The sequence below is a fragment of the Xiphophorus couchianus genome, chromosome 20, assembly GCF_001444195.1.
Source record: "Xiphophorus couchianus chromosome 20, X_couchianus-1.0, whole genome shotgun sequence".
NCBI lineage: Eukaryota > Metazoa > Chordata > Actinopteri > Cyprinodontiformes > Poeciliidae > Xiphophorus > Xiphophorus couchianus.
Window position 1 is genome coordinate 19,017,817 of NC_040247.1, and position 20,539 is coordinate 19,038,355.

The following is a 20,539-nucleotide window of genomic DNA, read 5'->3' on the forward strand; positions in this document are numbered from 1 at the left end:
TACAGACTTTAAAAGAAAAAATAATTTTGTCTAAAGATGTTATGTGTCTTTTGAACTATTTCTGTATTCATTTGACCATATAGTTTTTATCATTATCTTGCTGAATGACTACATGAGGACATATTTTCAGATTTCTTGCAGAACCAACACGATTTTGATTCAACATTTTTTGGTGTATCTAAGAATTCAACAAGGATTAAAGTGCCTTCAGAAGAGAAACAAGCCCACAGCATTATGTTTCAATTATTTCTTAATGAGGGATTTTCCCCACTAAACAAATGTTCTCAGATTAAAGAATAGGTTTTTGGGCTTTTCAGTGTGAGATCATGCAGCTGCAATAAAACCCAATTTATTTTTATGGAGGGATTTTTTCTACATCTTTACCAGGTGGGCCAATTAGAGTGAAGAGGACTGTACAAAGGGAGTCTACACATTTTTAAGTATTTCCATTTTTTTCTCAGTTCAGTGTTGCATAGTTGTCAGTCTTTTAAATTTCTTTATAGTATAGAATTATTCAGCATAAAATACTAGCAACAGGGAGGAAAGAAATGAGGAAGTAAGTAAGTAGGTTGAAATGAGAGACAAGAAGGGTAAGACAAAGTGACAAAAGGAGGAAAGAAAACTAATTAGGTTGGGTAGGATGTCACTAGGAAGGAAAACAAAAAGGTATAAGAAACAAAGAAATTACACAAGGATAGAAAGACAAGTTGAAAAGAGGGAAACAGGAAAGAAAACAACAAATAATAAAGTGGAAAAAGGAAGGACAAAGGAAGAATGAAGGAATGAAGGACATAAGGAAGAATGAAGGAAGAGAAGGAAGGAAGGAGACAATTTTTAGACATTGGAAGATTGAGTAAAGTCTAATACTTGGGAGGAAAAAAAAATGCAATTACCTAAAATGATTTAGTTATAATCCAAAATATATAAAGATATTAGATTACTTTAACTTTTCACAACATCAGAATGAGGGCATTCTGGGTAAAAGTTTGAGTCAGCGGACAGTTAAGTGATTGTTGACTTCAACTCGACCTCTGACTTACTCAAACTGGAGTCTCACTTACTCTTGCAGGACTTCCCATCACTGCCTAGACTAAATCCAGAGCGACAGCGGCACGTCCGGGTCTTGTGTCCGTTTCCAAGGAGACAGAGGTCGGAGCAGCCTCCGGCCTTACCAACCTGATCCACCTCACATGCGTGGCTGCGCACTGGAAACCAGGGGAGGGTAAAATCAAACATCAGGGGCTGTTGTAGTGGATAACAACAGATAAAATATGTGGCAGCGTGAGCGTTCATGAGCACCTGGAGGCTGACGTCTCTGGTGGTACACATGCAGAGCGCCCCCTTTGTCCACTCTGGTCACTACTTGGTAGTCCGTGCTGTTAAAGCGGTTGATCCTGATCACACTGGTCTTAGGCTGCATGTTAGCATTGTCTGAGTTGGTGGCGTACAGATAGTTTTCGAACACAGTCAACCCGTACAGATGCTCAATCTAAGAAGATATAAGAAAAAACAGAGCATGATGTGATGGCACTTAATGGAAATCACTAAATAAAGCTTTATTTATGCCCTATTTTTATAGATTAATAACAGTAGAAGTCCAATCTATTTAGCAGTCGAATGACCTCGATCTGAAGGGTTGATTAGATTTAAAATACAAGATTAACAAATGTTTCTCTCATACAATAATTGTAAGCCTGTCAAAGGAGTTAATTAAAGTTATTCTGTAGGTCAAATAAAAAAAGAAAAAATCTCTGAAGTGACGTCCCCTGCCTTGGTTTGAAGCAAAGTTGGTTCACAGTGACATAATGCTAAATATTGAAAAGACACATTTCTCTTTTACACAGATCCATAGTTCTCTGATTAACTAAAAGAAGAATGCTTTCATTGTACAGGTAAAATTCTCCTAAAAAACCTTCCAGGTATTCATTTTGAGATCACATTTACACATGTGTCTGTTTATTTACTTGGTGACTTCTGAAGGCAATTGGTTGCGCTGGATCTCATATGGGGGAACTAGGTGTACACTTTTCACATTCTTACTTGCAGAAGTGTTGAAAACCATGCATCATTTTCCCTCCACTTCATAATTATGTGCCACTTTGTGTTGGTCCATCACACAAAAGCACAACACAGCACTTTGAAGTTTGTGTTTGGAATGTGACAAAATGCGAAAAGCCTCAGTGATTATTTTTGCAAGTCGCTGTATGTTCTGCCAAAATGAGTACTACGAAAGCAACGACAGACAAAAGCGCCTAGTGTTTGTCTGTTTGTGTCGGTCAGAACAGGAAAGCTGTTACATCCTCGCAAGCTTTAAGAGCCACTGTGCATCAGCAGTGCAACTGCATTAGCAGCGTCAGCGCTGGACACCATTTTTCAGCCTGTTTAATGAAAAGGCAAATGACCCAGATCTTCTCTCTGCTCATAATTCACTTGCCAAGAGCCCATTACGGGAGTACGCAGGGGTAATATTTGAAGTATTAAAGACATATGGGAAACTCTAAGCGATGCTAGATTTTTTTCTTTTACAGCTCATAATGAATTGCAAATGCAAATATTTAAGCGTGATAATCTCCTCTCACCAGCAGCCCCTGGATGATGGTGTGCCTGTTCTTGCCCTCATAGTCCACCACCTCAATGTAGTCCAGGTAGGCGTCGGCCCAGTACACCAGCCTGCTGACCAGGTCCAGCGTGATGCCGTGGGGGAACACGATCTTGCTGTCGACGAGCTTGGTGCGGTTCTGGCCATCCATGTCGCAGCGCTCCACTTTGGGGATCTGACCGTAATCTGTGAAGAACACCTTCCTGCAAAACAAACCGTCACAACTGAGTGAGGACAGAAAGACTTATAGAGAGATGGACACTGAAAATATAATATTAACGTAGCTGTACTGCACGTACAAAGAGAAACATTCAAAAGGAAACAGACAGCGATACCTTTTGGACATTGTGGCATGTTTTTGTTTTAGATCATCTTCTATGCAAAGTAGTAACACATACTGTAAGTATAATTGGTACTCTGGTAATCATATTTGATTATGCACTTTTAAAAAGTGACTTGTCCAACTTCTATAAATCTACAACTTAAATCTAAACTTGGATGTCACCATTATTTTGTCACATTTATTGAAGATGTATGATGCTTTAAGTTACAAATTAAATATGACATTCATAGTCCTTAAGAGTGTATAAAAATATCTCTTTGCAGTAAAATCTTTGACTTGATCTACATGTTCCTGCTCACAGATGCTGAAAATGTGCTAATAAGCAAAATTTCTGTGTTGCATAACTAAAAAAAAAAAAAAAACTCACCAAAAAAGCAATAATAAATAATTGCCAGCTTTTACGCAACTTCCCAAAATTCTCTTTTGCACATTCACAAACACCGACTCATAGGAACTCATCTTTCCTGGAAAATCCAAAATCTCAACTTAACCTGACAGTCTTACATAAATACGCAGAAATTTGCTGATAAAGCAGATGGAGCATTTTGTTACAAACAACATACTTTTACACTCAAAACCTACGCAGTCAGGGATTCATAGCTCAAACAAAACATCTGTACTCAATTACCCAAGTTTCAAGTATTCAGTTACTCCTTCTAGTTCATTTTTAATAAGATGTTTCAGAGCTAATCATGACAGATGGCGTTAGTCCAGTCACCTCTAACAGACTTGAGTTTTCATCAAACTTTTCTCACATGTACAACAATTAGGATGAGGTTCACAGAGTTGGAGAAATCTAGATCTGTACTGACCCCATGTTGGGGTCCAGAGCAATGCCCTTAGGGTTGTACAGCTCCTGGTCCAGGAGGGTTACGCATGTCTGCCCGTCCTTGTCACACACAAAGATCCTGTCGTCCACATCGTCCACAAAGTAGAAGTTTCCAGTGAGCCAGTCAATGGCCATTTGCTCCACATCTGGAATAAAAAACAGAAGAGATGAGTGGATATGAGGGGGCACAGGAGGTGCAAGGCAACGTAGAGTCATTATTTCTAAAAACAACAGATAAGAAAGAAAGAGCCTGACATCTGTCTGGAAAAATAAAGGGCATCTCTAAGGAACTGGGACTCCAGCAAACCACAGTGAGAGTTGTTATCCTCCGATGGAGAAAACATGACAGAGTTGAATCTGCACAGGAGTCACTGGCCAACCAAAATGACTCCAAAAGCACATTGTGAATTCATCCATTAAGTCATGAAAGAGCACAGTAGTGGTAGAGTGATGGTCTGTGACTCCTTTCCTTCAGGGTTTAGCACAAATGATGGGACTATGAATTCTGCTTTCTGAAAAAGTCTTGCAGGAGAACCGTGAAGCCTGAGTTTGTAAACACAGTTGGGTCATGCTTTGCAGCACTGCAACAACTTCCCTTCTGAATTACTCAAAATGAGTTAAGTGAAAGATTTGGAGTTCCCTGTCAGAGCCCATGTTAACTCTGATGTACTGCCAGTTTGTTTTAGATAGTTATTTTATTTACTTAATTAAATGAACTCATCATCCACATTTGCTCATGTTGTCTTCGTCAGAAACAAGTATGACAAAAAGCAAAAGCAATCCATAAATTAAAAACTTGTTTGCAGCACTGCATATGTCTTCTGAAAAGTGAGACTAAATTTAAGACAGTAAGAAGTTTGATGTATATGTTGTTATTATACTAACTGAAGAACAAAACCAAAAAAACTGTGTTTTGTCCTATTACCTTCTTGCCTGTAAGCTCATTGATGTACAAGTATGTCTTCATCATTGAAACCATTTGTTAATACAAAACAACAGACAGACTAAAACCAGACAGGAGGAGTGGTGGAAAACAAATGAAGCCGTTTGCTTAAAAGGTCACAGAACTGAGTCATAAAGCTGCTGCTTCCTCTCCTGCAGCCCTTGTGCTCCAGGGCATCATCTCTGGGTCCGACTTCGCATTCGGCCCGATCTCACTCATGTTCCATAGAGGAGAGATCAGGAGACCTCTACATAGCGCTGGCCATTCATGAACTCAAGTGTCATGTGCAAACAGGAGTGGATGAAAGAGATGGAGAACATCAACAACAAAGTGCTGCTTCTACAAAGTTCTCTGAATCACCATCCCGAGACCTGAAGTCACTTTGTACGACTTCCTAAACAATAATATAAAGAGTAACACCAGCATACTTCTCTTCTCAGTGCCTCCATTCACACATACAACCATCATCGGTGGTAAAACCTGAGACTAATAGATCAACATTGTATAATGCTTCATCAATCCATGGCTCCTGATTGAAACATCACTTAAAAATAAGTTATCTCTGCTTCGTTGTTAACAGCAGAGTTGGACAGGGAGTTCACTAACTGGTTGCCAGTTATCCAAGGCCAGTACTTACATCAGTAATAATCCTACACCTATTACTGAATGGAAGGTAAAGGCACCATTTTATAACACTTTGTGCACAACATCAATCCTTCTCTTGAGCTTTGGAAGAGTCTTTCTTGGGCAATCAGAGGCTTCATGATGCATGTGGCTGCCATCATTCATTCCAACATCAGTCACATCTACACCAGTCAGACCAAACATTATATGTATGGATAATAGCTCAGTGGTCCCCCTTGTGGGATTTCCATGGACTGGACTTGTTTATTTAGTTATTTAGATACAAGATTGGATTAAGATCAACAATCTCCCCACTAACCCCTGAGTGGTTATTCAACACCTCAGTTTCTTGCTAACAGGATCATTTGCATTCCCTTCACTGCAATGAATACCAAAGTATTTTCAAATTTCACCAATACTTTTTATTGCAAAATTCAGTTTAAAACATAATGAAACATTTACATTTCAGCTTCTCGGTTTGTCACTTTTATTTGGAGAACAACTACGCAAGGATGAAGGTTGATAACACACAGGGATACCAACTCCCCACTGACTTCCAGTACATAAATAAAACTTGCAAATAAATAAATATATTTTTATCTGGTACTCAAGCCTTTCTTTCTAGTGCCTTGCTGGGCAACTGCCCACATGGCCCATATGAAAAATCCCCACTGGGCAAAACCTATACTTTTGCATACAGTAAAGAATTTAGATGAGGTGCAAGAAAAATGTTGGGAGGAGGGCTTCACAAGCCACAAGGACTTGTATTTTCACAGCTGCTGCCAGCTCAGCTCTCCACAGAGCTTTTCTGACACACTAATGCCAGAGTCGCATTCATAGTTTTCAGACTCTCATGTTTGTGCAAAGCTCAGTGCTGAGGATGGTGATCCAACGCGGTGGTTTGTTTTCCAGGGTGATCCAGTCCTGTGGTGTTTTAGTGGAGACCAGAGAATCCATTCCTCCGACCAGTGAAGAAACACATTATGGCAGGAAATGATGGAGCACATTTCTCAGTGCAACAGTCTGAATATAAGTGGACATTAAAGTCCAATAAAACTGAGAACATCCGGTCGAGAATTCTGAGCTTTACAAACCCTCATACAATTTTTTATTTTTTTTCTGTGCAGCTAGGGAAACATGAATATCTTCCAATATTCTGGGTTAAATTAAAGTTACCTTAAGACAAAAAGTAGCAAGATAAAAAAAACACTGGAGAAAAGGTAAAAAAAAAAACAGAAAACAGTGGGGAGTTGGGGGGAATCATATCTCAACATGGAAACTTGGCTATGGAACAACAAAATTTCTAAGGTTTATGGGAATCTGGGAACTGATTGCAAAGCAGCTCTGAGTTTTTGACACATATTTCAGTTTAAATCATTCCAGGTGCTCAGCAGATTACTTTCACTGATTAAGTAACAAAAACTAATGTAAGAGAGAGCAAAAGAGTGAATGTGAAATATTCGAAAATTGTATTCGAAATATATGGCTCCTTAGCACACAGATCGCCTTTTCTGCTCTGTTTGTGAACAAAAATGGCAGCGAATCAGGAAACTTTTCTGTTGCCTCTCGTCCTCACTCCGTCATTCCTCCCCTTCGTCGTCTCCCCAGAGGCGGAAATAGAGTCTGGATTCATTAAGTGCAGCTCTGTCTGTCTGAAACTATGCTATAAAGAAAGCATGGCGTAATTAAAAAAACAGGACCAGCTGCTTTCTTCACCTAGTCGTCTTCTCGGAAAACAAATCCTTTTCTGTCTTTCCGTCCTCTCTGTTCTGTCTCGTTTAAAAAGAAAAGAAAAAGCAAACTCTGCCCCTTTTTCTAAAGGCAAAAGTAGTGGAGCTAGTCAAATCATTTTTATTGAAGCTAATGTATCTGTGATACTGATTATAAAATGAAACCCCCACTAAACTGAAAGGGGGATTTGATGGTGTAGAGCAAACTGTTGAGTAAAAAAAAAAAAGATAAAAATGGAGAAAGTAGGAAAGGAAAGAACGCTTAAAGCTGACCGAAGAGGGAAAAGATGATTTAGAAATTGTGCTGACTGGCTGGCCTTTTGAGTTCCCATAACCTCATAAGGAGATTTTAGACCAGTGTCAGTCCTAAGCAAGAGCAGCAGCTGTACTGTAGCTCTGCAGTACAAGCAGGGAGAGAGGACTTAGTGACAGCTCGGAGATCAGCCTCCATGTACTCAAAACTACTTACATTTTAGTGACTATGAACCTTAGATGGTGCACCTTTGTTTCTGGAGAGGAAGAAAGGCTGAGTGCAACAGACTGAAGCATTAATTTATTAACTATGAAACAGACAAAATAGTGTAGGAAGGATTATCAAACTGTGCGAACTGATTTGTTCTGGAGCCCAAATTAATGGACAATGAAGACAGATTGTACTATTAAATGCTTTACATTTACATATTTTTACGTGGCATAAAGTTTGCCGACTGCTGCTATAACAGTCTTCATTGTGGAAGATCTTACATTATATTTCTATTAACTCTGACCTTCTGGGAAAAAAAAAATTTCCTCAGCATGATTCTGCTGCCAGTTTTTAAAATAATAGTTGTCCTCCACACATTATTTTTGCAGACAGGCTAATAAGTTGTTTGTTCTCATCCTCAATGAACAACTAGATTTACACTGAAACTAAACTTCACACATGTGAGCTCTATTACCAATTCTGTGACATCTGAAGGGAATAGACTGTACTGAATTTAATTTAGGGGTATTAGAGAAAAGGAGGCTAAACAAAAGCCCACAATGCATCTTCTCTTATTCTAAGCAATCATGCATCTGATTTGGTTGTTTGTCACAATAAATCCCAATTAAACACATTAATGTTTACTATTTCAATGTGCAAAATTTAATATTTTTACAACCAATTGTAAGATTAGTCATGGCCATGTTGTATGGATGGTGCCAAGGGCCACAGTCCCCATGTTTGGTCCCATTTTGTATTAAGCACTCAAAAACCACTACATGAGTTATCTTGTTCATGTCTCATAGCTAATTTTCTGGCATGAGAATTTCAAAATCTAAATGAAAACAGATTCAAACTTTTGATTGGTTGGTTGTTGTGGCTCAAAGTTTAATCAGTAATTGTATACATGGACGTTGGAACCCCCCAGAGGCGTGCTGCAAATATTTGCCTTCGGGGCCACAAGATAGCAAAGATAACACAAGATTTCATTTTTTGTGTACCAATGCAGAAATGTGTCTAGGATTTGACACAGTCACAAATGCAGCATAGTTTAAAATGTTCCTTGAAGGCCTCAAAGGTTTGTTAGTTAACATTAGTGAACAAAAAGCATCACAAAGGCCAAAGAATACAGCCAATAGGTCAGGGATAAAGTTGTAGAGAAATTTGAAGCAGCCAAGTGGCCTGAGGTCACTCTGGAGGAGCTGCATTGGTCCACAAGTCAGGAGAATTTGTTGTAAGGACAACTATTACTGGTACACACCACAAATCTGGACTTCATAGAAGAGCAGCCAGAAGGAATGCATTGCTGAAGAAGGCTGAAAATTTGCTGATGTAACTGCACTGAAAGGTGGTTTGGAGTGTGAATATTTTTACAATGCACAGAATCACACACACACACACACAAAAAAAACACACCAGCTGAAAAGAGGAACTCAGAGTAGAAGCTTATGCTGATATTTTTGAATGTTTCAGTGTTTCAGACTGATGTGTACAAAAAAGTCAGAAATGGCAGAAAACACTTAAATATGGCCCACGAGTTTGTGTTTGCTTTCTGTATAACAGTCTAAAAATGATGAAGGGTCTGACAAAATACCGTAAAAGTAATTGCTATGAAAGACAAGGGCACAAAGAGGGGGAGGGTAAACATCTGGACTGCTCATCTGTGGCATACTGAGGTCTTGACTCACTCCAACCACATGTGCATAACTTCCTGTAATGTTCACCCCTGCCATTGGTTGCTGCTGGATGCTTCCATGCTGACTGTGAGCATAAACCTGCTCCTCCTCCTCGCTAACACTCTGCCTGAGCAGGAAAGATTAACTCTTCACCCTGGGGATTCATTTCACATTATTGAAGAAGATGAGAAAATTCATATTGCATATTTTTCACAGTTTTTTTTTTTTTTTACAGAGCATCTGGTTGCACATCACTCGTCTCAGCAATCCTAAATATAAAAGTTCAAACATCAACTACAGTATCTTACCCTTATGTAACACTTGCTCTAATTAGATTGATGTCTTATTTTTCAATACATTCAAACAGGAATATTAAATATAGATCCTTTTATTAAGCTGCAATATTCTCTCTTAGATGCAGCAGTTTCGATGTCTATCTATTACTTCCATCATCGTCTGTTCAAAACATGCTACTCAACGCAGTGGCTTCTGGATTTTGTCCGCGTGGGCTCGCAAACATACGTCTATAAGTCTGTCAGTGGGTCTGCATGCGAGAGCCGCAGTGTGCCAGTTTGGGCGTCCGTGTGTTTGGAGGACAGGCGAGGAGAATCCAGATGTAGCTGAAGAAATTTCCCGCAAATTTTACTCCCTCTTAATTTGAATCATCACTTGTAAGCAGTCAAATCTTGAGCAAGAGCAGCTGGATCACAGCAGCAACTACTGAATTTTAATTATAATTACAATACAATAATTAAACTCGGCAAAATCTGGTGCTATATCTTTGAGACAGCCCAGGATGATTAGGGGGATTTATTTATGAATGCCAAATGTGCTTTAACCTCCTTGTGTAACACAGTTTTCTCCAGTCTGCGCTTGTCTGATATTATTTACAATGAAAGAAACAAACTGTGCTTCCAAATGACAAGGTGCAAGCAAGTGGAAAACAAATCTGCCATCATTTGGACTTTTCATTTCACCACTGACCTACAGAGTAAGTAAAACCTGTCATGTTGAATCTGTAGCCACACGGAGAGGGCATATGAACAGAGACAAGTCTCTGCAGGTCTGCTTGGTTTGCAATTATTGTCTCAAAGAAATAGGAAGACCATGGACAAGACTAGAAAACATGCAATCAGTTCCAATACATTTTTAATAAGCTGAAATATATTTGTGAGCTTTTATCATTCAGGATTTTCTCTCCCAGTCAAATTTTCAGCAGCAAGCGGGAAACTATTTGGGATTCAGCCTTGAGCACAGACAGAATTGATTAGCAAGCCAAAGCGAGGGAGTGTGTTGAATTAAAACAAAACTCGTAACAACAATAGCAGTTTTGTTGTTTTAATTTTGAACGATTAGGTTTGGATCAGTGTAATCTCTTGACATTGATTTTATTCTCCGGTCTCTGATGTTGTTAGAGGGATTTGATAAATAAAATAAAAAACGATTACACAATTAAAGCAAAAAATATTATTCAACCAAAGTAAATCATCAAAGCTCAGCACGGAAACACTTCTCATGAATAAATAATACCCAGTTCCATTTGCCTTGGACATCAGGAGTCCAGTTAAGCTATGTTCCAGTAGGAAACACCAGTAGAGTTAGCTTGGTGTTGGCTAATGAGGCTACCTGTTAGTCACAGGAAGCTGCAAAAAACAAATACAGATATATCTTAAGGGAGGACAGAAGGAGGAGAGGAGGATGGACAAAAGGAAAGAAAGTAGTGAAAATCACAGAAAAGTAGGGAATAACAAAAATGGGAGGAGGGAAAACTGGCATTGGCCAAAACAGAAGAAAAGAAAGAAAGACAAAATGAAGTAAAGAAGGAAGAAGGGGAGGAGATAAATGATAAAAAGTCACAAAGAAGGATGAAAATAAGCACATATGGAAAGACAGAAATAAAATGGAAACAAGAACTGACAGAAATAAGAACACAAATGAAAACAGAAAAAAGGAAGGAAACGACTGGCCTGAAGAAAAGAAAAACAGGCAAAAAAGGATGGAGAGAAGGCAGTGACACAAAGCCATGTTTATAGTTCAGTATTTTCTAATTCTTAGTGTTAATAGAGTTGCAGCTGCAATAAAAGTATTTGATATTTTCCTTGCAGCTGCAACAAAATGTATTCCCCAGATGTACCATTAGGAAAAAAGAAAATCCTATTTCAGTAGCTCCCAAATTAGCATTATGAACCTGCAATTGCTCTTGAAATGAGGTGTAAAAATCAGAAATGGAGCATACTCAAAGTTCAGCCAGGTGTATTCCAAGACTTTTCTTCTTTTTTTTTTCTGCAAACCAGCTCAGAGCTTTTAGCTTCTAGCACATGCTAACAGTTTCATTCATTAGTGCTGTTTCCACACAAACCAACATCAGACATCCTCTTCCTCTGCTCCTTCATCCATTCATCCAGATTAAACCCGTGCTCTGTGTCTGACAATGGGGTCTCACCGGGAATCGCTTTTATTAAACTTCTTTAACCTTCTCTCTTATGCAGACTATATTCAGAGGATTAGGGGATTACAGGGAAAAGCAGGAACAGACAGTAGAGTTGAGAATAATGTTCAATGTTCATTATTTCGGATTTGTGTTTGCCGATGAGCGGGACTGATAACTTTCTGCAAACAAACTTCTTACAGCATCAAACACTTAAAGGCTTTTCATGATAAGCTCACTCTATTCACAGTTTCTTCGTCGACTTGCTGAAGACAAGCTGGCCGCAGCAGCCGAGCGTCAACATGACAAAGAGCACCTGGCTGGAGCAGCAGAGGCACGATAAAGGCTTGGAAGGGGACTGGGATGTGGGCGTATGTGTTTTCTGACCTGCACGCAGCTACAAACGTGTGAGAGCACACGTCTGCATTCAGTCTGGCCTCTTAGATCTCTTTGTCTTTCTAGAAGTTTCTTTTGTGCAAATGGGAGAAAAGACTCGCCCGTGTTTTTGTGAAGCGAAACTTAAGCTGTGGAAAAGAACAGCTGCTTTTAATGCGCTGTCATAATATTTATGATTCACAGGTTGCAGACGGGGCAGCAGAAAGTCTCAGGGTATCTATCCACTGAGAGGTTTATGCTCAGTTCTACTTTAGTGACATTTTGGTACACATTTTTTTCAAACTTATTTAACTCTTGAACAGAATAAAGGTGTGGTTTAATTTCACTTTAAGCCACAGTGAAAGCAGACTTTCTGTATGTGGAAAGTCCAGGCATTACCCTGCCATGAATATTTAAACTTACTAAAAATTGGCTGGTTTCCTTCCACTGACCTGACATTCAAGCAGCCTATTTTTTAGGTGTGTTCAGGATAATTGTCGAATTGTACCCAAATCTCAACCATCTGACCAAATCTGACCCTCTCGGATAAAATATGATCATGTTTTTCAGGAAAAAACAAGGCTAGACTGGAAGCTGCTGGAACACCAGAGTCCACAGTCAGGTAGGTTTCATGTTGTCATGCACATTTGAAGGTGATGACCAGAACAAAGTAGCCACTACAAAACCTTCACCTACGAGCTCAGCTGAAAGCAGCAACTGTGCAATTAGTGGAGAATAAGACAGTTTACTAGTCGTATGAGACAAGAACAGAGATCTTCAGCCAAAGCGAAAAAAAAAAGAGTTTAGAGTCGGGTTGAGGCTTCGAATCGAAGGCACACTCCAGTTAATGTCAAGCACGATGGTGGCAGAGTTATGCCCTAAGGTTGCAGTGTTGCCTGATTAAACTAAATGACTATACAAGTGTTTGTTTCAACAGGACAAAGATCCCCCAAAAAACAGGTCAAAGCTGGATAAAACCTCTGGAAAGGCCCTAATGTCAGCTCTGCTGAAAACGAACGGACTATGCTCAAAGTTGGGTCGGAGCCAGAAGCAAACCAAATTAAATACAACTATCCCTCCTGAAATAAACCAGAATTTTACTGATGAAGCATCACTTCCTGAGGAACATTTGACCTGATATTAGTGGGAGTGTATGTAAATATCTGAACCTGTGTGGATTAGAAATCCTTTTTTTTTAAACCCACTAAAGTTGTATATTGTATAATCGATCAACATGGAGAAAAAAATGGTTAAAGGCCTTACATGTAGATGTACTCTTTGATAACTATATCATGTTTCTGCTGATCGGTGTCTACAGCTGTGAAGGTTTGCTTTGCTCGTATGAAGAAAAGGGTTGGATCGTAGCTGGTTTAGAGAACCCTGACAATTATTTTTGCTTTTGTTCGCTTGGTCGTATACAAGATAATTTTCAAGTTATTTGAAGTGATAAACAGGGCTTACGGTGAAGGCTGAAGGAAATGTTGATGACTCTTTCCTCGGTGAAGCTCTTCAGGTTCGGGATTGAGGCGCATTTGAGGTGTGTGGATGACGGCGAGTCTCCCACGTGGATCCAGCAGACTGTCTCCTTAGCATAAACAAAGTCCATAGCTGTGGTTTGTTTGGTGCTGGTGGACAGCAGGCTGTGGACCGTGGAGCCGCTCAGGGAGGTGGCCTGGATGTTCTGGGAGTTGGCTATCAGGAGGACGGGCAGCCGTTCCACTGGAACTGAAAACAGAGCAAAGGGATATTACCGACAGCTGACAGGAGGAACATGAAATGATCCAGTTTATTCCATGGGTTTCTCTTTTGTTCACTCCTCATTCAGATTTGTATAATTTATATTCGCACTGTTTCTCTCAGTCAAAAACACAAATTGGGGCAACAGGGAAGCTCCAACCTGTTTTCCAATTCAAAACTCCAAACATTTCACAATCACTTTCTAGATTTTTATGGGATTTTTTTTTTCTAGAATTGTGAATATTTGAGTATAAGACACCTCCCCAATAAAGATGATCATGTTTCAAAAATTGAGATAATAAAAAAAAATTGGAAATCAAATTTAGCAGAGGGGTAAAGGGCTAGTCCACCCTTTATTCTGACATCTATACAAACTTAGATCACTTCTATACCATTTGCATGTCAATTAGGACTGAAGACAGGCTCTTTAACCCTGCAGCGGTTTTATACTGCAGGGTTATAATATAACAAGTCTTTTACTCCGGCAAGTCGCACTTACTTGCATCTACACCAGACCTGGTTTAACAAATAAAGGTTCGGTTATCAAGATCCTAAAAAAACAACAACTTATAAATGGCTGCCATCAATACTCAGTTTCTGACTAGATTCTCAGTTGGTATCTCAAAAACCTAACTATTTATAAATAAAATGGCAAACTCCATTTTCAATGTGGCAAATCTATGACAAATTAGGTCCCTGAAGTATTCATTTTCAGAGATTTATTTTTTATAAATTAGAATAAAGTCTGGAAACTCAAACATTTTTTTCATATAATGCTTTCTATTTCTATCAAGAAAAGGATAAGAAAATCTCACACTTATTAAAACTTTCCAAGACGGTTCTGGAACTCTGTTTGCTATAAACCAGAACTAAAAGTCCAGCTTTAAAAGCCTGATCTAAGGGGGGGACCAGAGGCCAAAAATATGAATTCACATTACTTGACTGTCTGAATGCTTGGATCAACTCAAAAAACAAAAAAACTAGATAAGAACATTGAGTCTGATGCTACAAATCAAAGATAAAGAAAGTTATTTACGAATAAATTAATGTGTAATTCATTTTATTCTAGCATTAATTCAGATTTTTGTCTTTCAGATAGTAAAAAAGGGAATACACTCCTGAAACTCAACCAGTTTTCCACACATCCTTGCCCAGACTAGGAAACTATTATAAACCATATTTGATATTCATTAAGACTAACTAGAAACCCTGCTGACTGTACTAAAAAAGGGCAGACCTCCAGACCTGAACAAAGACAGACACTGTTTCCTGTTGATTCTCACCATTCTTGGCTTTGCAGGAGCGGTTGTCTGGCTGCGGCAGATAGCCCTCCACACAGGAACAGGTGTAGGAGCCTTCGGTGTTTGTACAGGTCTGGCTGCAGGTCCCATACACACTGCACTCATCGAAGTCTGAGCCAAAAAAAAGCACAGATGGCCACAGTGTTCATTAAAGCATGTGCTTCAGGTAGGAACGAGCGAAAAAGAGATCCAAACTCTATGAAAAAGAGGTGAAAATGCAAAACTAACATGCCTTAAAAACCTTAAGACTATTTGTTTTCTGTGATGCAGTTTTTTTATGTGGTCCACAATTATGTCTAGAATTAAAAACATAAATAATGTTTTAATTCTAGATAAAATGGGGTTCTGTAACCCCATTTGCTAATAGGACACCACTCAAGGGTAACACACATTCTCAGTTTCTTGGAGGGAGGTCTTAGCACTGTAAATCATGCTCGTGCATGTGCTACAGCTGACTTAATGGCAGAAAAGCTAATTAAAATTACAGGAAAACCGTTCCTCTGCCATCATCAGTAGCTATGCTAACTAGCCTTAGCATTATTGTTGCGTTGTGGGAAAGGAGTATAGTGTATCAGAAAGCAAGGAGGAGGGTGTGAGCGGCGCGTGCATGAGGATGACCGACAGCGGTAAGAGCCTCTTCCTAACTCTGGTTGTTTCTGACTCGGAGTGGTGCATTTCTGCACATGTCAGAAAAGCCACAGAGAGGAGGCAGAGGAGTTTGACTTTTTTACAGATTATCAGTCTCATACTCTCTGGACATAGTGGCAGTTTTAATAAATACAGTGAACCCTCGTTTTGCGCAGGGGTTAGGTTCCGAAAAGAACCCGTGATAGGCGAAATCCGTGAAGTAGTTACCTTTATTTTTTACAATTATTATACAGCATAATTAAATACTCTACATTGAAACCAAATAACAAAAACTGTTTCAGGCCTAAGCATTTTTTTAACAAATAGAATGCTTTGTTACAAATAACTACAGTAAAATAATCATTTTAGTCATCAATACTAAGTACAGTAGGACAAATTGTGACTCAGGTATTTCACTGTTCCTCTGACTGTGACGCTACGGCCTCACTCAGCTCTCTAGTGGCTTTTTCTTCTGAAGCCTGTGGTGCAATTGTAGTTTTTCAAAAGAAGGACATAGTTATCGGTAGTTGTTGTCGCTCTTTTTCTTCTGGGCAAAAACATTTGCCAAAATTTGCTGTATTACGTATATTTAAATACCGTAACATTATTGGCACACAGGTAGAGAAGAAGCGCGGAGACTTTTTAGCCAATCAGGATGCAGAACACAATGCACTGTGAAAAAAAAACTGCACAAAAAACTCCGCGAAACAGCGAGGCCGTGAAAGGTGAACCGCGTTATAGCGAGGGTTCACCGTATGTAAAAAAAAACAACATATTTGTTGTTACCTACTGTAACTTTAGCTATCAAGTACACAAATGAAAGATAATGGATTCTTCGAAGAGTTGCAGCGGATGCTTATGCAAATACAAAAAAACGTTCAATTCATTGTAAGCATTTCATGCATAGGTACCAAATGATTATTACTTCCTAAATCCACAGGCATTAGGAGGTTCTGTAAAGATAAACAGCTCACCTTTGCATGTCCTTCCATCAGAGCTGATCTCATAGCCGCTCTTACAGTAGCAAGCCGAACCCTGTGGGGTGACCGCACACTTTTCCTGACAGCCAGAAATCGAGCAGTTCGATATGTACACTGCAGGGAGACAGAGGAGGACAGTAGTGAATGAATGAGCCACATAAAACAACAAGCAGGACTTTATTAATGCATTTCGTGTCACTAAAATATTTACAGAATGTCTCTAGCAGATAAATGGATGTGTTGCTTTATGACCCCATCAGAAAAGCAAAAGGTCACAGCGACATGAGCTCTTTGTCCCCGTTGATATAAAATCTCATCACTGTCCTATGATAGGAGTGAAAAGCTATTTCTCTGAGGCCACACTAACCCTGCGGATTGAATCATTAAAACATTGTTTTCTCTGAGTAATTGTTTCTCCTGAGAATTCCCAAGGCTGTGAGGATGATATTAAAGGATAACATAATATGTCGGTCCATGGCTGTCGCCAGCAAAGAGGCACGATAAATTAGAGTCAGCTCAGTTTATCGTAAACTGTCAGGAGATATGATCTGCGTTTCTTCTTCAAATGAAGAATATCTCAAAAAGAAGACCAAAATATTTTTAAGGTACAGAAAAAAATATGTTATTCACAAAAAAAGGAGAAAAAATGAAGGACATGGCAAAGAATGCACAGAAGAAAGTGATATGAAAGGAAAGAAGGAGAAATGTGTTGAGGAAGAAAGAAAAAAGGAAGGAAGTGAAAAAGTTCATGAGGGATGAGGAGTGGGGTAATGAGGAAGGAAGGAACAAAGGAAACAAGAAAGTGCAGATAAGACTAAAGGAAGAAAGGAGGGAAAAAAGGAAAGATGGGAAAATAAGTGAACATGGAAGGTCATAAGTAAATAAGACTGGACACAACATGTCGACAATGAAAACTGAATAAAGTCTACCATATCCATTTTTTACTTTTCTATACCTGAAAAATACTGAAATCGATTTATCTATTGTTAGAATATTAAAAAGGTCATGTGTGTTTCAGAGAATAACATCAGATCTCCGGCTTGTCTAGTTCAAAAAGTTCCTGTTTACTAAATTTCCTTCAATTTGACCAATATATTATTCCAATGCAAAGTTTTAAGGACATTGACCTGGAATATCCTAGACTCCCAAATACTGCATCCAAGCAATTATTTGTAATTCATGCACTTTGACAATGTTTGCAATTTTATATATGGTGAAGTTCTGCCCTAAATTAATTGTACAGGAGAGAAAGAGTGAATGAAGCACTGTAGATATTAGATGTAAAAAGAGAAATCACTGACTTTATGCTAAGGCTGACAGTATCCAAAGCACACATCAGGCTCATAAAGGTTTCGGTATGAGGAACAACCTCATATAGAAACCTAAGGCGGTTTTTAACAGTGAAATGCACATCCTGTGATGTGTAAAGAGGACACACTGACTCATAGTCAAACAACCAGAGTTATGTCAAACCCACTTGAGATCCACCAGTCACAAGTGAATCACTTTGCCCAGGAATACTGGCCGACTGCTATTCAGATAAAAACAACACCCAATCTCGAGGTCGAGATGGGATCAAAAGCCTCCTCTTCACACCGCCCAGCTACCAACTTAGGAATTCCACACTTTCGCTGCCGACTTGAACCTTTAATGCTCAGCAAAACGCTCAATTAACCCACAAAAACCGCCTGATTTCTTCTTCTGGTGCATTTTCATATTATATCCGCAGCTCTTCATCCACTCGATGTGGGAATGTGTAGCACCTGACTTGCACCTCACAACCACTGAAATGCAAATTTACTAAATACAAGAGGAATACGCAGGTCTTCCCACTGCACTCCTGAGGCCTACTGGGAAAACCACAGTTCAAATTACAGACAGGCCCGGGATTTTCCAAAACAAGTCTGAGCAACAGAGACGGTTTTAGAAAACCACGAAGGGAAACAATGTAAACAGCCCTCTATGACACATTATGCAGAGTGTTTATTTTGGAGCAACTGAAGCTACATGCTATTTTGGTTTAAAATCCTTCTTATCAAGCAAATGACCAGCAACAAAATACTGGTATTATCATTCCCTCAAAATCTTCTAATCTGTTTTGTGTTCATAGAAACCCTAGAGCTCCACCTCTTCTGCTTCTCGTGTCTCCATGAATGTTAGCATATCAAGAAAGCCTTTGTAAACTGTAGAAATTAACTCCATTCTTTAAACATCAAGTCACAGAAATGAACTGAGTGCCACTTATGATGATTCAATCATTTGTATACAGTGCAGGTATTGGGGTAAAGGGTGTGGCAGTGGGTAAAATATAGAGCTTGAAAGCAGATGTTTCTGAGTTAAAAAAAGTTTAAAGTTGACATGAAATGTGAAAATATCACTTGATAGTCATGTTTTATTGAAAGATTGGAAGATTAACACCTGAACACCAACTACAAAGTCTTAAAAAATGCAAACATTTTAAAAAGACTTAAATAAATAAGCAATAATACACTGGGGAAACCCTGAAAATGGATAGATAGGTAAACTATTTTCTTTTCAATATTAGCAATTTCCTGGTCTTGTATCTATTGAAATAGTATTTGTTCATCAATTAAAATAATTACACATAAACAAGAAATATATTTATTAATAATCACTTTAAAATCTATTTTCTCATATTTGCTTAACTTTAAAAAAACAAAACTTGGGGCAGGATTAGATAAGTGTTTACTTATAACCACTCCTTTTCGGACAAGGAACTGATAAAAAACGAACGGAGGGAATGTTTTGAGAATTTATTTACTTAAGCTTTTTGTTTGGCTGATTCTGCTTGTTGTCTTGCCATTTGGTTGATTCATTATTTCTGAAGGGCCCAAAATAATAAAAGAAAAATTCAAAAAAATCTCAAAGCAAAATAAAATAAAAACCAAACTAGAGAAAAAGATAAGAAAAAAAATCATATTATACAAGCTGATGTTTGGTTTAATTTTAGTAAAGTTTTTGGTCTTTCCCTAAAGTTGAAGGAAAAAGTTTTCGCTATATGAATTTGGGGTTAGCCAAACATTGTTTCTGAAGTTGAAAGTGTGAGAGAAGAAGAGAAGACAAGGAGGGATTCAAAGAAGTAAAAGCTGTGGTCTGTCAGCATCTCAGCCCAGAACAGTGGATTAGAGTAGAATCACATTTTGAGGACCAGATCTTATTGTTTGACCTCTCAGTGACCCGCAGAGGGGCTCTGTGGTTCTCACTGTTCTTTTTCCCAGTTCAGCTGGTGGACTTTCAGCACACAGCTGTTATCCAGTCTGAAGATATTTCTGTATCGGAGGTATTTTTTCCTCATTCTGGATGAGTCCAGGGCTGAATTGTACACAAGGGAAAACCCTCTTCAAGAAAGTCACTGAGTGATGTTGAGCCCAGAGGCCTGAAGGGAAAGGAACAGCAATCTTTGCAGGAATTCGCGAAGAATTTGATGAATATATCAAAGCATAGAGTACGAGTACATACACTTTCTGCAGAAAAATTAGATAGGGTAGGCCAGGCCTTGTCCCAAATGGTTGGGCAGAACTATTTGATTGATTCTTTTTAATGAATAAGAAAAAAGTCATGTTTTTCATATTGTTCCTGCATCTTCTTTAACCCGTAAAAAGACCAAGGAATGTAAAACAAACCATCTTAGCTGATAACGATTATTTTCAGACTTGAAGCAGCCTGCCCCACTCAACGTTTTCCACATGTAATCGCTCAGTGGAAGACATGTTTGCATTTTAGAGTGGCACACATGAATAGATAAACTTATGACAAATCATGAATTCATTATGGATTTTCTCAAATGCTTTCCTTACTTCTAAATAAGCCAAATACAATTGTTCACTTTAAAAGACATTTTGAAGTGTATTAAGCTAAGCAGA

At 38.7% G+C, this 20,539-nt stretch overlaps 1 protein-coding gene across 7 annotated transcripts in view; it reads right to left on the reverse strand.

Annotated features, from left to right (window-relative positions):
* The window catches only part of LOC114135321 (low-density lipoprotein receptor-related protein 1-like), a 109,300-nt gene that overhangs the window by 53,358 nt on the left and 35,403 nt on the right, over positions 1-20,539 (reverse strand). For all 7 annotated transcript variants that reach the window (XM_028002518.1, XM_028002516.1, XM_028002517.1 and 4 more), the window contains exons 4-10: positions 16,650-16,769; positions 15,031-15,159; positions 13,472-13,735; positions 3,755-3,917; positions 2,580-2,802; positions 1,300-1,489; positions 1,062-1,205 (exon numbers count right to left, since the gene is read on the reverse strand). In XM_028002518.1, the coding sequence (XP_027858319.1) occupies positions 1,062-1,205; positions 1,300-1,489; positions 2,580-2,802; positions 3,755-3,917; positions 13,472-13,735; positions 15,031-15,159; positions 16,650-16,769 (1,233 nt within the window). The remainder of the gene's footprint in view (positions 1-1,061; positions 1,206-1,299; positions 1,490-2,579; positions 2,803-3,754; positions 3,918-13,471; positions 13,736-15,030; positions 15,160-16,649; positions 16,770-20,539) is intronic.